The sequence below is a fragment of the Manis pentadactyla genome, chromosome 3 (assembly GCF_030020395.1).
Source record: "Manis pentadactyla isolate mManPen7 chromosome 3, mManPen7.hap1, whole genome shotgun sequence".
NCBI classification, from domain to species: Eukaryota; Metazoa; Chordata; class Mammalia; order Pholidota; family Manidae; genus Manis; species Manis pentadactyla.
In genome coordinates, this window is record NC_080021.1 from 221,693,116 (window position 1) to 221,706,151 (window position 13,036).

At 52.3% G+C, this 13,036-nt stretch overlaps 1 protein-coding gene across 1 annotated transcript in view; it reads left to right on the forward strand.

Annotated features, from left to right (window-relative positions):
* CACNA1B (calcium voltage-gated channel subunit alpha1 B) overlaps positions 1–13,036 on the forward strand; it is a 195,566-nt gene that overhangs the window by 46,205 nt on the left and 136,325 nt on the right. Inside the window, exons 4-6 of the mRNA XM_036900695.2 lie at positions 6,917–7,008; positions 7,898–8,050; positions 9,609–9,799. Coding sequence (XP_036756590.2) covers positions 6,917–7,008; positions 7,898–8,050; positions 9,609–9,799 — 436 coding nt within the window. The remainder of the gene's footprint in view (positions 1–6,916; positions 7,009–7,897; positions 8,051–9,608; positions 9,800–13,036) is intronic.

Genomic DNA, 13,036 nt, shown 5'->3' on the forward strand with positions numbered 1-13,036 from the left:
CTAGTCTGTTCCATTGGTCTGTGGCTCTGCTCTTGTGCCAGTACCAAATTGTCTTGATTACTATGGCTTTATAGTAGAGCTTGAAGTTGGGGAGTGAGATCCCCCCTACTTTATTCTTCTTTCTCAGGATTGCTTTGGCTATTCGGGGTCTTTGGTGTTTCCATATGAATTTTTGAATTATTTGTTCCAGTTCATTGAAGAATGTTGCTGGTAGTTTCATAGGGATTGCATCAAATCTGTATATTGCTTTGGGCAGGATGGCCATTTTGACGATATTAATTCTTCCTAGCCACGAGCATGGGATGAGTTTCCATCTGTTAGTGTCCCCTTTAATTTCTCTTAAGAGTGACTTGTAGTTTCAGGGTATAGGTCTTTCACTTCTTTGGTTAGGTTTATTCCTAGGTATTTTATTTTTTTTGATGCAATTGTGAATGGAGTTGTTTTCCTGATTTCTCTTTCTGTTGGTTCATTGTTAGTATATAGGAAAGCCACAGAATTCTGTGTGTTGATTTTGTATCCTGCAACTTTGCTGTATTCTGATATCAGTTCTAGTAGTTTTGGGGTGGAGTCTTTAGGGTTTTTTATGTACAGTATCATGTCATCTGCAAATAGTGACAGTTTAACTTCTTCTTTACCAATCTGGATTCCTTGTATTTCTTTGTTTTGTCTGATTGCCGTGGCCAGGACCTCCAGTACTATGTTAAATAACAGTGGGGAGAGTGGGCATCCCTGTCTAGTTCCCGATCTCAGAGGAAATGCTTTCAGCTTCTCGCTGTTCAATATAATGTTGGCTGTGTGTTTATCATATATGGCCTTTATTATGTTGAGGTACTTGCCCTCTATTCCCATTTTGCTGAGAGTTTTTATCATGAATGGATGTTGAACTTTGTCAAATGCTTTTTCAGCATCTATGGAGATGATCATGTCGTTTTTGTCTTTCTTTTTGTTGATGTGGTGGATGATGTTGATGGACTTTCGAATGTTGTACCATCCTTGCATCCCTGGGATGAATCCCACTTGGTCATGGTGTATGATCCTTTTGATGTATTTTTGAATTCGGTTTGCTAATATTTTGTTGAGTATTTTTGCATCTACGTTCATCAGGGATATTGGTCTGTAGTTTTCTTTTTTGGTGGGGTCTTTGCCTGGTTTTGGTATTAGGGTGATGTTAGCTTCATAGAATGAGTTTGGGAGTATCCCCTCCTCCTCTATGTTTTGGAAAACTGTAAGGAGAATGGGTATTATGTCTTCCCTGTATGTCTGATAAAATTCCGAGGTAAATCCATCTGACCCGGGGGTTTTGTTCTTTGGTAGTTTTTTGATTACCACTTCAATTTCGTTGCTGGTAATTGGTCTGTTTAGATTTTCTGTTTCTTCCTGGGTCAATCTTGGAAGGTTGTATTTTTATAGGAAGTTGTCCATTTCTCCTAGGTTTCCCAGCTTGTTAGCATATAGGTTTTCATAGTATTCTCTAATAATTCTTTGTATTTCTGTAGGGTCTGTCGTGATTTTTCCTTTCTCGTTTCTGATACTGTTGATTTGTGTTGCCTCTCTTTTCTTCTTAATAAGTCTGGCTAGAGGCTTATCTATTTTGTTTATTTTCTCGAAGAACCAGCTCTTGGTTTCATTGATTTTTGCTATTGTTTTATTCTTCTTAATTTTACTTATTCCTTCTCTGATCTTTATTATGTCCCTCCTTCTGCTGACCTTAGGCCTCATCTGTTCTTTTTCCAATTTTGATAATTGTGACATTAGACCATTCATTTGGGATTTCTCTTCCTTTTTTAAATATGCTTGGATTGCTATATACTTTCCTCTTACGACTGCTTTTGCTGTGTCCCACAGAAGTTGGGGCTTAGTGTTGTTGTTGTCATTTGTTTCCATATATTGCTGGATCTCCATTTTGATTTGGTCATTGATCCATTGATTATTTAGGAGCGTGTTGTTAAGCCTCCATGTGTTTGTGAGCCTCTTTGCTTTCTTTGTACAGTTTATTTCTAGTTTTATGCCTTTGTGGTCTGAAAAGTTGGTTGGTAGGATTTCAATCTTTTGGAATTTTCTGAGGCTCTTTTTGTGGCCTACCTAGTATGTGGTCTATTCTGGAGAATGTTCCATGTGCACTTGAGAAGAATGTATATCCCGCAGCTTTTGGATGTAGAGTTCTATAGATGTCTATTAGGTCCATCTGCTCTACTGTGTTGTTCAGTGCTTCCGTGTCCTTACTTATTTTCTGCCCAGTGGATCTATCCTTTGGGGTGAGTGGTGTGTTGAAGTCTCGTAGAATGAATGCATTGCAGTCTATTTCCCCCTTTCGTTCTGTTAGTATTTGTTTCACATATGCTGGTGCTCCTGTGTTGGGTGCATATATATTTAGAATGGTTATATCCTCTTGTTTGACTGAGCCCTTTATCATTATGTAGTGTCCTTCTTTATCTCTTGTTACTTTCTTTGTTTTGAAGTCTATTTTGTCTGATATTAGTACTGCAACCTCTGCTTTCTTCTCACTGTTGTTTGCTTGAAATATGTTTTTCCATCCCTTGACTTTTAGTCTGTACATGTCTTTGGGTTTGAGGTGAGTTTCTTGTAAGCAGCATATACATGGGTCTTGCTTTTTTATCCATTCTGTTACTCTGTGTCTTTTGATTGGTGCATTCAACCCATTAACATTTAGGGTGACTATTGAAAGATATGTACTTATTGCCATTGCAGGCTTTAAATTCGTGGTTACCAAAGGTTCAAGGTTAGCCTCTTTAGTATCTTACTGCCTAACTCAGCTCGCTTATTGAGCTGTTATATACACTGTCTGGAGATTCTTTTCTTCTCTCCCTTCTTGTTCCTCCTCCTCGATTCTTCATATGTTGGGTGTTTTGTGCTGTGCTCTTTCTAGGAGTGCTCCCATCTAGCGCAGTCCCTGTAAGATGTCCTGTAGAGGTGGTTTGTGGGAAGCAAATTCCCTCAGCTTTTGTTTGTCTGGGAATTGTTTAATCCCACCATCATATTTGAATGATAGTCGTGCTGGATACAGTATCCTTGGTTCAAGGCCCTTCTGTTTCATTGTATTAAATATATCATGCCATTCTCTTCTGGCCTGTAGGGTTTCTGTTGAGAAATCTGATGTTAGCCTGATGGGTTTCCCTTTATAGGTGACCTTTTTCTCTCTAGCTGCCTTTAACACTCTTTCCTTGTCCTTGATCTTTGCCATTTTAATTATTATGTGTCTTGGTGTTGTCCTTCTTGGATCCTTTCTGTTGGGGGTTCTGTGTATTTCCGTGGTCTGTTCGATTATTTCCTCCCCCAGTGTGGGGAAGTTTTCAGCAATTATTTCTTCTAAGATACTTTCCATCTCTTTGCCTCTCTCTTCTTCTTCTGGGACCCCTATAATACAGATATTGTTCCTTTTGGATTGGTCACACAGTTCTCTTAATATTGTTTCATTCCTGGAGATCCTTTTGTCTCTCTCTATGTCAGCTTCTATGCATTCCTGTTCTCTGGTTTCAATTCCATCAATGGCCTCTTGCATCCTAGCCATTCTGCTTATAAACCCTTCCAGAGTTTGTTTCATTTCTGCGATCTCCTTTCTGGCATCTGTGGTCTCCCTCCGGACTTCATCCCATTTCTCTTGCGTATTTCTCTGCATCTCTGTCAGCATGTTTATGCTTCTTATTTTGAATTCTTTGTCAGGAAGACTGGTTAGGTCTGTCTCCTTCTCTGGTGTTGTCTCTGTGATCTTTGTCTGCCTGTAGCTTTGCCTTTTCATGGTGATAGGAATAGTCTGCAGAACTGGGACGAGTGACGGCTGGAAGGACTTCCTTTCTTGTTGGTTTGTGGCCCTCCTCTCCTGGGAGAACAGCGGCCTCTAGTGGCTTGTGCTGCGCAGCTGCGCGCAGACAGGGTTTCTGCTTCCTGCCCGGCTGCTATGGAGTTAATCTCCGCTGTTGCTGTGGGCGTGGCCTGGCTCGGGCAGCTACTCCAAAATGGTGGAGTCGCCTTGGAGGGGGAGCAGCCTGGAGGCTATTTATCTCCGTAAGGGGCCTCCCTGCTCCCTGCAGCCCAGGGGTTAGGGTGCCCAGAGATCCCGGATTCCCTACCTCTGGACTAAGTGACCCGCCCTGCCCCTTTAAGACTTCCAAAAAGCACCCGCCAAAACAAAACAACGACCACCAGAAAAAAAAAAGAAAAAAATTTTTAAATTAAAAAAAAAAGGTGGTCGCTCGTTTTTCTTTATTCTCCAGTGCCAGCCTCAGGCCTCTGCTCACCGATCTTGCTGCCCTGTTTCCCTAGTATTGGGGACCCTATCCCTTTAAGACTTCCAAAAAGTGCTCACCAAAACAAAACAAAAAAGCAAAAAAAAAAAAAAAAAAGATGGTCGCGCGCTTGTCTTATGCCCTCTGTCGCCCAGCCTCCAGTGCCTGCTCACTGTTCTTGCTGCCCTGTTTTCCCAGTATCGAGGGCCCTGCACTCTGGCCCGGGTGGCTGGGGCTGGGTGTTCGGCAGCCCTGGGCTCCGTCTCCCTCCCGCTCTGCCTGCTCTTCTCCCGCCGGGAGCTGGGGGGAGGGGCGCTCGGCTCCCGCGGGGCCGGGGCTTGTATCTCACCCCGTTCGCGAGGCGCTGGGTTCTCTCAGGTGCGGATGTGGTCTGGATATTGTCCTGTGTCCTCTGGTCTTTATTCTAGGAAGGGTTGTCTTTGTTATATTTTCATACATATATGTGGTTTGGGGAGGAGATTTCCGCTGCTCTACTCACGCCGCCATCTTCCGCCCCTCCTCTCCGATGGCTTATTTTATATCTGAAAATACATTTGTTGCCCTCACTCTCCATGGACAGTTTAGCTGGAAAAAGTCCTAAGGTGACACTTACTTTCCTGCTGCTTTTTGAAGGTGTTATTTAATTATCTTACAGTGTACGTTTTTGCTGAGGTGAAGTTTTCTCTTCTTGTAATTATCCTTTTTTTTCCCCTAGGTATTTTGTGTCTTCTTTCTGGAAACACTTAAGACTTTTTAATACTGATATTCTGCAGTCCCTCACACTGTCTGTAATTGGACATATTTTATCTGATCGGCACTGCGCTTTAGATTTGAAACCTCAGGTCTTTAATTCTGAAGATTTCTTACCTGCTGTCTCACCAGATGTTGCTGTCTCCCTTTGCCCTCTGTCCCCGTCCTCTGGAGCTCACATATGATGTGTATTGGATATTTGATTTAATCTTCATATTGTTTAACTTCTCTCATTTTTTGCCTTCGGCTTCCTGGTGTCTGTGGGTGGGTTCCTTAGTACTCTTTAAACCGTTAATACTCTTAACCCATGTCTCCAGCCTGTAGTATGATTCCTTATTGATATTATTTCAAAAGCTATTTATTGCCAAGACTTCTAGCGAGCTTTAAAAAATCTACCTGTTTCTGCCTGGTTTTTTCTTAATTTGTTGATTTCATCTGAACAAAATTAACCTTCTAATAGTTGTTGAATGTCTCTCTTAGCATTGGATTTCCTCATGTGAACAGGAGGTACTCTTACTGCCCTTCTTCTCTTTTTCCCTGGAGTTTTATTTGTTTTTGACCCCAGCTCCATCTCAAATTTTATTCCTCACTGTTCTATATTTAGAGCAGGGGGCACAAAGCCTTCCTCACCACGAGTCCAGGATACATTTTGAAAGTGGAGCCAGCAGGACCATTGGTGACCTGGATGTGGAGTGTAAGAGGGGTCGGACGAGCCTCGGCTTTGGCTTAGGTAACAGCTGAGCAGCACTTTCCACGGAGCAGGGGAGCTGCTGAGAACGGAGCAAGACTGGGAATAGGCCAAAGCCCTTACTCACCATGGCATCCTTTCATTTCCCATCACTCTGAGCTTCTTTTAAAAAGTCAGTTTTAACACTTACACTAAAGAATTACAAAAAAGAGTCCTTTACTTGTATGTTTTTGTATTCTTTTTTAAATACCTAAATGGAAATGTTAAAAAGGCAGTTGGACTTACGAGCCCAAAGTCCCAGATTTGAGTTAAAGCTGTAAGTTTAGGATAATAAGCACACACTACTATTCAAAGCTATGGGAGCCCCTGTATGCAGGGGCCAGGGCACCCCATTTTTGAGTCTGGTAGACGAGGCAAAGGTGGCAGGCAGGACCTGGGGAGCTCCTGGGGAGTGGGGAGGGGCCTAAAGGACCAAAGAAGGGATCTTTAGAGACCTAACCTTGGAATTGTCTCAAAGAATCCTTGACACAGCATCTTGGTGGGGCTGTGGGGGTGACAGGCTAGTTGGACGAAGCTAGAGAGGGCTGGGGACTGGGCAGTGGGGAGACCGGGAGGGACACCTGAGATGTGTTCGGTGTGAAGAGAGCTGGGCATCGTGCCATGTGCTAAGAGGCTGGTGGACCTTTGTTTTGTCTTTGAATGTTGCAGTGGCGTTGGAGTGTATTCTGTGCGAGTGGACCGATGGCCCTGGTCCTCCTGAGCCCTCTGGACCCTCTGTTCTACCTGTCCCGTGCCTCACGCGCATGTGCCCCTGAGATAAGGCGAGGAAGGGCAGGACCTGGCGCCTGTTCCGGCCCCACCAGCCCTGTTTCCCTCCTGTGCCCGCACACACCGTGCCTCCTGAGGCAGCTTGGAGTGCGCCTGGGGCTGTTTAGGGACACGGTTCAGCTTGGGCTCATCTTCTGGACAGACAAGGCTGGGTGGTGGCCAGAGGCCAGGTGTCCTCTCAGAGGCGATGCCCCAGGACTGGAGGGTGGTGGTGCTGGGGAACCCCACGGCCGGCATCCTGGGAAGGACCCTGAGCTCAGCCCCTGCCTCCCCACCTGTGCCGGCCCTGAGCTGGGGCAGCAGGGACAGCACAGCGGCGCCACTGCTCGGAGAGAGCGTGCCGGTGGAGGGAGGGGTGTGCTGCCCTCTTGCAGAGGAGACCCTGCTCCCTCTTCTGCCCCCGCAGGATCCTTGCCACTGCGGGCACCGACTTTGACCTGCGGACGCTGCGGGCTGTGCGCGTGCTGAGGCCCCTGAAGCTGGTGTCCGGGATTCCGAGTGAGTGTGGCAGGAGTCATGGGCCCGGGCCCACCTGGAGTGCTGACCCCCTGGCCCCACGGCCACGCTAAGCCCCAGCCAGTGGGCCCTCTGGCTGTGGTGCCCTGAGCTTGCTGCCCCTGATCCCAGACACCCAGGCGCAAGGAAGGGAGGGGCAGGCCTCCCTGGCTGCCCTGTCTCTGTGAGAGCCCAGCGGCGACGCTGCTGTTCCCCCTGACTTGGCTTCCCTAGGTGGAGGCTGTGCAGCTTGTCACACCCTCAAGCATTCCTGGCGCTGCTGCTCTGGGCTCAAAGCACAGATGAGATGCTGACTGAGGTTGGGGTGGAGGGGGGGCAGGACACCTGCGAAGATGTCCACAGGCTGCCGAGGACCACCTGTCTTGGTTCCGGACTGTGCAGGCCCTTGGGAACTGAGGCTGGGCAAAGACACGCCCCTCGGTGGGGTGTGCAAGGACCCAAGCATGGGGGAGGATGGCCGGCTGACCTTGTGAGCCCGTGACCCCTGGCCCTGCCCCTCCAGTCCAGTGGAAGTTTGGTGTTAGGCTTTCCTCAGGGCATGGGTGGGCAGAAGCCTGGGAATGTGACCCTGAGGCCCCTGCTCCGAGCCGAGACCCTGCCGGGTGGAGGCTCAGGTCTGTGTCCAAGAGCTGGGGCCCGGCTGGAGGTGGGGTCCCGGGCTCAGCCCCTCTGCCCAGGGCCGTGCTTCACCTGCCCTGACGCAGCGCGTCTGCAGGGGCCCCCTGCTCCTCCCTGCCAGCTGCGCCTGCTCTTGGCATCCGGAATCTGCTGCCTCTCCCTGTCAGGGCCCTGCCCCATCCCTAGGTCCACAGATCTGCTCGGGGGCTCTCAGCCCCCCAGGCCGCCCTCTGACCCGCCCACCCCACCCCAGGCCTGCAGGTGGTGCTCAAGTCCATCATGAAGGCCATGGCCCCACTCCTGCAGATCGGGCTGCTGCTCTTCTTCGCCATCCTCATGTTCGCCATCATCGGCCTGGAGTTCTACATGGGCAAATTCCACAAGGCCTGTTTCCCCAACAGCACAGGTGAGGCCTAGCAGCAACCCTCGGGCTCAGAGGGGGACCATGGATGCTTCATTCGGGGATAGGGGTGCCTCTCGGTGCCGGACAAAGAGGGGGCCCTATGCCTCCCTTGGGGGCACAGTAACCCTGTAGGCATGAATGCATAAGCATACTCACAGTAAAAGAATTGGGAGGTAGTGACTTCTAGGAAGGAAAGTAAAAGGGTGAAATAGAAGCATTTGGGAGCCCACGTCACTGAGTGAGGCCCCTCTGCCAAGGGGACAGCTGGGCAGTGGTCTGAATGTGGTGGGAGGGACAAAGTGGCCACCTGGCTGGAGACAAGGGACAGCGCACGCAAAGGGCCGGGGCGAGGGGCCCGAGAACGGGAACCACGTGGGCTTCGTGGCTACGGGTGAAATGGCGGGAGTGAGAAGTGGGACAGCAGAGGCTTCGGGAACGTGGCTGTTGTGGGCACTCTGGGCTGAGTGGGGGGTCCTCCCAATCCTGGGGGTGGGGTGGCGGCCAGTCCAGCTGAGCCGGGAGAGGCCAGCGCGGGTCAGGGTCAGGTGTGCCTTGCCGTGAGGCCCGCTGGGCCAAGAGGATTTTTGGGAGGTTGGTTGTGGAGCGTAAGAGAAAGTAGAGTCAGGGCTGAGCTCAGGCCTGCGGCTTGAGTGGAAACATACTAGACAATAGATGCAGAGAAAGCTTTTACTTAAATCTAAATCACTCATGACAAAAAATGCCTTGTACCCAGCTGGAAATAAAGGGAATTTTCTTAAACTCCATAAATGCCTGCAAATGTTGTAAGTCTTGAAAGCCTTCTCTTCAAAGTCAAGAGCAAAGTGAAGGCTCAGGATGGCCCGTCCAGTCCTCACTGTGCTGGAGGTCATGGCGGTGCTGTTGAGACAAGGGAGAGAGGAGAGACTCTGTCGAGGGTGGGGAGGGAGGAAATGACATTCTGGAAGAGTTTTCCACCCTTTCACTAGGACTTTGGGGGTCAGGGTAGCCGTCTTGCTCGAGAGGCCTGTCAGCTCTGGCTCCTGGCTTCTCTGCCATCCCTCTGTGGGGCCCGGCTGCTCGCTAGGCTGCGGCTGAGGAGCAGCGGCCAGTGCAGTGAGGCCCCCAGTCTTCCGGGCACATGCTGGGTGGCTCTGAGCCGACCGGGCTGGGGAGCCCCGGGCCTGCCGTGCGCTAGGCCGTCTGGTGCTGGCTGCTGAGTGACAGGCAGACCGCGTGCCTGGAGAACCCTGGAGGCGGCTCAGCCGCGAGGGGGAGACGAGACCCAGCTGGTCACGGCAGATGAACCGGATGTTAGGAGTGGTTTTTGATTTTGAGTGAATGAGTCCTGAGTGTGTTTAAATGGTGCCAGGTGGGTCCCAGTGGAGGGGGAGAGGTTGGCCGGTAGTTCCTGAGCACGCGGATCAGATGGGGCGAATTGTAGAGTGGGGAGAGCCAGCGCAGGTGCACGGAGGGGCGGTGGCAGCTGAGGGTGGGTTTCCCTCGGCGGCTGATTCCTCCCACCTGTGGCGATGGGAGAACTTGGTGTTCCTGGGCTCAGGGTCTGTGTTCCTTCTCCTCCCAGATGCAGAGCCAGTGGGCGACTTCCCCTGCGGCAAGGAGGCCCCAGCCCGGCTGTGCGAGGGTGGCACCGAGTGCCGGGAGTACTGGCCGGGACCCAACTTTGGCATCACCAACTTTGACAACATCCTGTTTGCCATCCTGACCGTGTTCCAGTGCATCACCATGGAGGGCTGGGCCGACATTCTCTACAGCGTGAGCAGCGCCTCTGGGCCTGCGGGTGGGCCCCACTTCTGACCCAAGCCCTCTGCCCAGCCCTGGGTGAAATGCAGGGCCGTTCCCTCCCTCCTTCCCGCCAGAGGGTCCAGGCGGTCATTCCCAGCTCAGACTCTCGACCGGATGCTGGAGTCTCCAGGACAGCTTCTCCTGTGAAGGTGAAGCTGATGGCCAAGGGGTGGAGGCCAGCAAAGGTGCTTCCAGAAATGGTCCAGCTCGAGGGCGAGGGTGGTGGCACTGAGCTCAGTGCGAGCTCGCTGCACGTCAGGCCTGTCCCTGCTAAGTCACAGTCCTCCCCGGGACCCCATGCGCAGCTGGTGAGGCAGGGGCAGGAGCTGAAGAAGTTGCCCTGGGCCCTAAGGCGGGTGGCCACTTGCTGTTGGCTTTTAGCTGCACGCCCTCTGCTGGCCTCTTCCAGGGGAGGGGACCCAGGTTGCCTGGTGGGGGTAGTGGGGAGCAGGGTGGGGGTAGGGCTGCACTTAGCCTGGTCTCGAGGAAGCAGCTCTGATTGTGCTGGGATGCCTGGGGCAGGAGCCTGTGTCTCGGACATTTGTTTCCTTCCCGCTGAGACTGTCTGTTGCTGTTTCCTCTTTGATCTTCTCACTCCCGTCAGGGTGCCAGCCTGTCTTGGTGACACAGGGCAGGCTGGTTTTGGTGCCTGTGACAGGAGTTGAGAATAAGGCACTGTGGGGTTCCTGGCAATTCCTCTCACTCCCGCCTCCCCTCACCCGAGGCTCTTCTTGGTGGCCACGTCCATCGGTCCTTCAGGGCCCTGGGAGGCGCACATGAGCCAGGAACTCTAGAAGGTTTGGCTGGGAGGATAGCCGTTGGACTGCTGTTCTGTGCAGCTAGAGGGTATGTTCTACCTGGGTGCTGTGAGTGGGGCACCCTGGGGCACAGGTACTTCTCTTTGAAATGTAGCTTGTACACTGAGGGTGGGCTTTGGGCCCCAGGCCCCCTGCAGCTGTGTGCTGGGGTCATGGTGCTGCATGGGAGGAAAGAGACGAAGTGGGACCCTCTGCTTTGTGCCCCTGGGTGAGCGCACGGAGACACAGGTGATCTCGGGGCCAGGCATCCAGCAAGTGTTCGGTGAATGTTCATCAGGCAGGCAGATGGCAGATGAGGGGTTAAGGAAAGCTGCCCAAGGTCTGCTGAGCCGGCCCCCCTCTGGAGGGCTCTGTCTGGTAGTGGGAACTGGGAACGAGGGACAAAGGCGGTGGCGAGGAGTTTGACTGTTCTCTCCCTACAGCGATCAAGGAACAATTTCCACAAAGACAGACCCTAAAAATAGGTCTGGGCTGGCTGCATCCCTGCCGGCCCCACCCCAGTGATGGCTGCGCAGGCAGGTCTGTGCAGCCCTCAGTGTCCACCGGGGCTTGGCCAGCAGCCCAGGTGACTCAGACTCATGGGTCTGTGCCCTGTCGGGGGTGGAGGGCTGGGCAGGAGGCACTGGTCGGGAGGGAACCTACTGGTGCCGGGCCCGTTCGGTGGTGAGCAGGGGCTCAGCCATGCAGGGTGCCATGAAGAAAATGAGGAGGATGAGGGGCAGGGAGGGGCAAGTTAGGAGCCTGGAACACAGGGCCTGGTGAGGTGCAGAAGCCCAGTATGCAGGTGCCGCAGGACTGGGCCTTGGAGGTTTGGCGAGGCACCAGGAAGCTGGTGAGCTGTGAGGCTGGTACCAGAGCAAGTGGCCAGGAACTGGTGGGCTCCATGCTCCAGACCAAGGGGTTACAGGGCTGTTTGTTGGAGGGCAGACAGGAGTTTTGAAGAGGATTCTTTGGAGGGAGAGCCTGCCCCTTGCCTTCGACCCAGTGAGGGGGGCTTTTGTGGCTGCTGAGATGTGTTCCCTGGGTGTGGAGACCCAGGCAGCTGCTGGATGGCAGGGGCAGGAATTGCTGGCCTGCAGCAGGGCCAAGGGAGAGCCTCTTGGGGGGCCAGCTGTGGCTGGGGAGAATGGGCAGCCAGGGGCACTTTTAAAATCTGCCAGGGGCATAATGGGGTCTCACAGGGAACATCTGTTCAGAGCAGACTGCTAAATCTGGCGGTGGTGGGCAGGGGGAGAGTGGCTTGCTTGCATTTTGAAAAGTAAGCGAAGTCACACAGGGTCTCGGGGAGCCCACAGATGGGCCGTGGGGATGAGTGTGCTGTAAATTCCTGTCCGGGCCAGAGAGACCTCACCTCTGGAGGGCATCACGTGGAAGAACTTGCCTGTGTCCCCTTCCCTTTCCCAGTGTTGCTAGCATTGGGGCCAGCAGCCCGGCGGCTGAGGAGGAAGGAACAATGCCAGGCATGGAGGGCAGAGAGGGCCACGCCTCCCTCCCACTGAAGGCAGGCCAGCCGGGGACGGCAGCTATTCCCAGTGTAAAGTATGTTCAACAGTTTTATTACCGGCTGGCACTGGACACTTAATTACTGGAGTGAGACTTGTTTGCTACTTGAAGTGATTGTAGAACTTTCTGTTACCCAGTGGTTATCAGGAAAGTCATGGGACTTATTCAGATTTTCATCCAGGGGCGTGACTATATTCAGAGAGATACTGGGAGGTACACGGTATTGGTTCATGACAATGTACGTTTGATTTTGCGTATTTACACGTACTTGACCCAAAGACTTGAGGAAAGGGTGTTCAGATACACAGGCGCAAAGGCTCTGTTTTGAAACGAGTGCAGACGGGACCTGCTCACTGCTGGGGGGGCAGTGCAAGAGAAAGATGCCCAAAGGAGGCGACGCGAGGGCCTGGGGAAGAAGGGGCGGGCTGGGAGCAGGGTGGGGCCGAGCTCTGTTCCAGGGGGGAGCGGCGCTGGGCCCACGAGCTCTGCTGTGGGCCGGTGAAGGTTTGGGTGCCTGTTCACTATTTCCTCTGAGTGGAGATGCTGAGTAGACAGTCGGACGCTTACGGAGTGCAGGGGGGACAGCAAGGCTGTGGATTTGAGGCTGCAGGTGCTGTTTGAAATGACGGAAGAGGATGGTGTCGGTGGAGAGGCAGCCTTTGGCTGGTGTGGGAATTCCACCGTTCAGAAGCCGGGTAGGAGGGAGGAGCCAGGCAGAGAGACCAAGCTTTCAGGAAAGGGCTCAGCCAGGCCAGATGTTGCTGGGAGGTCAGGAGGGGGTTGGTAAGCGTGGCAAGAGCGGTTTCGGTGGTGGGAGAGAACCCTAGAATGCAGGTTGAGGGAGAGGGCCGTGTGGAAGTGAGGGCACGGGTGCTGCTGGCACTTC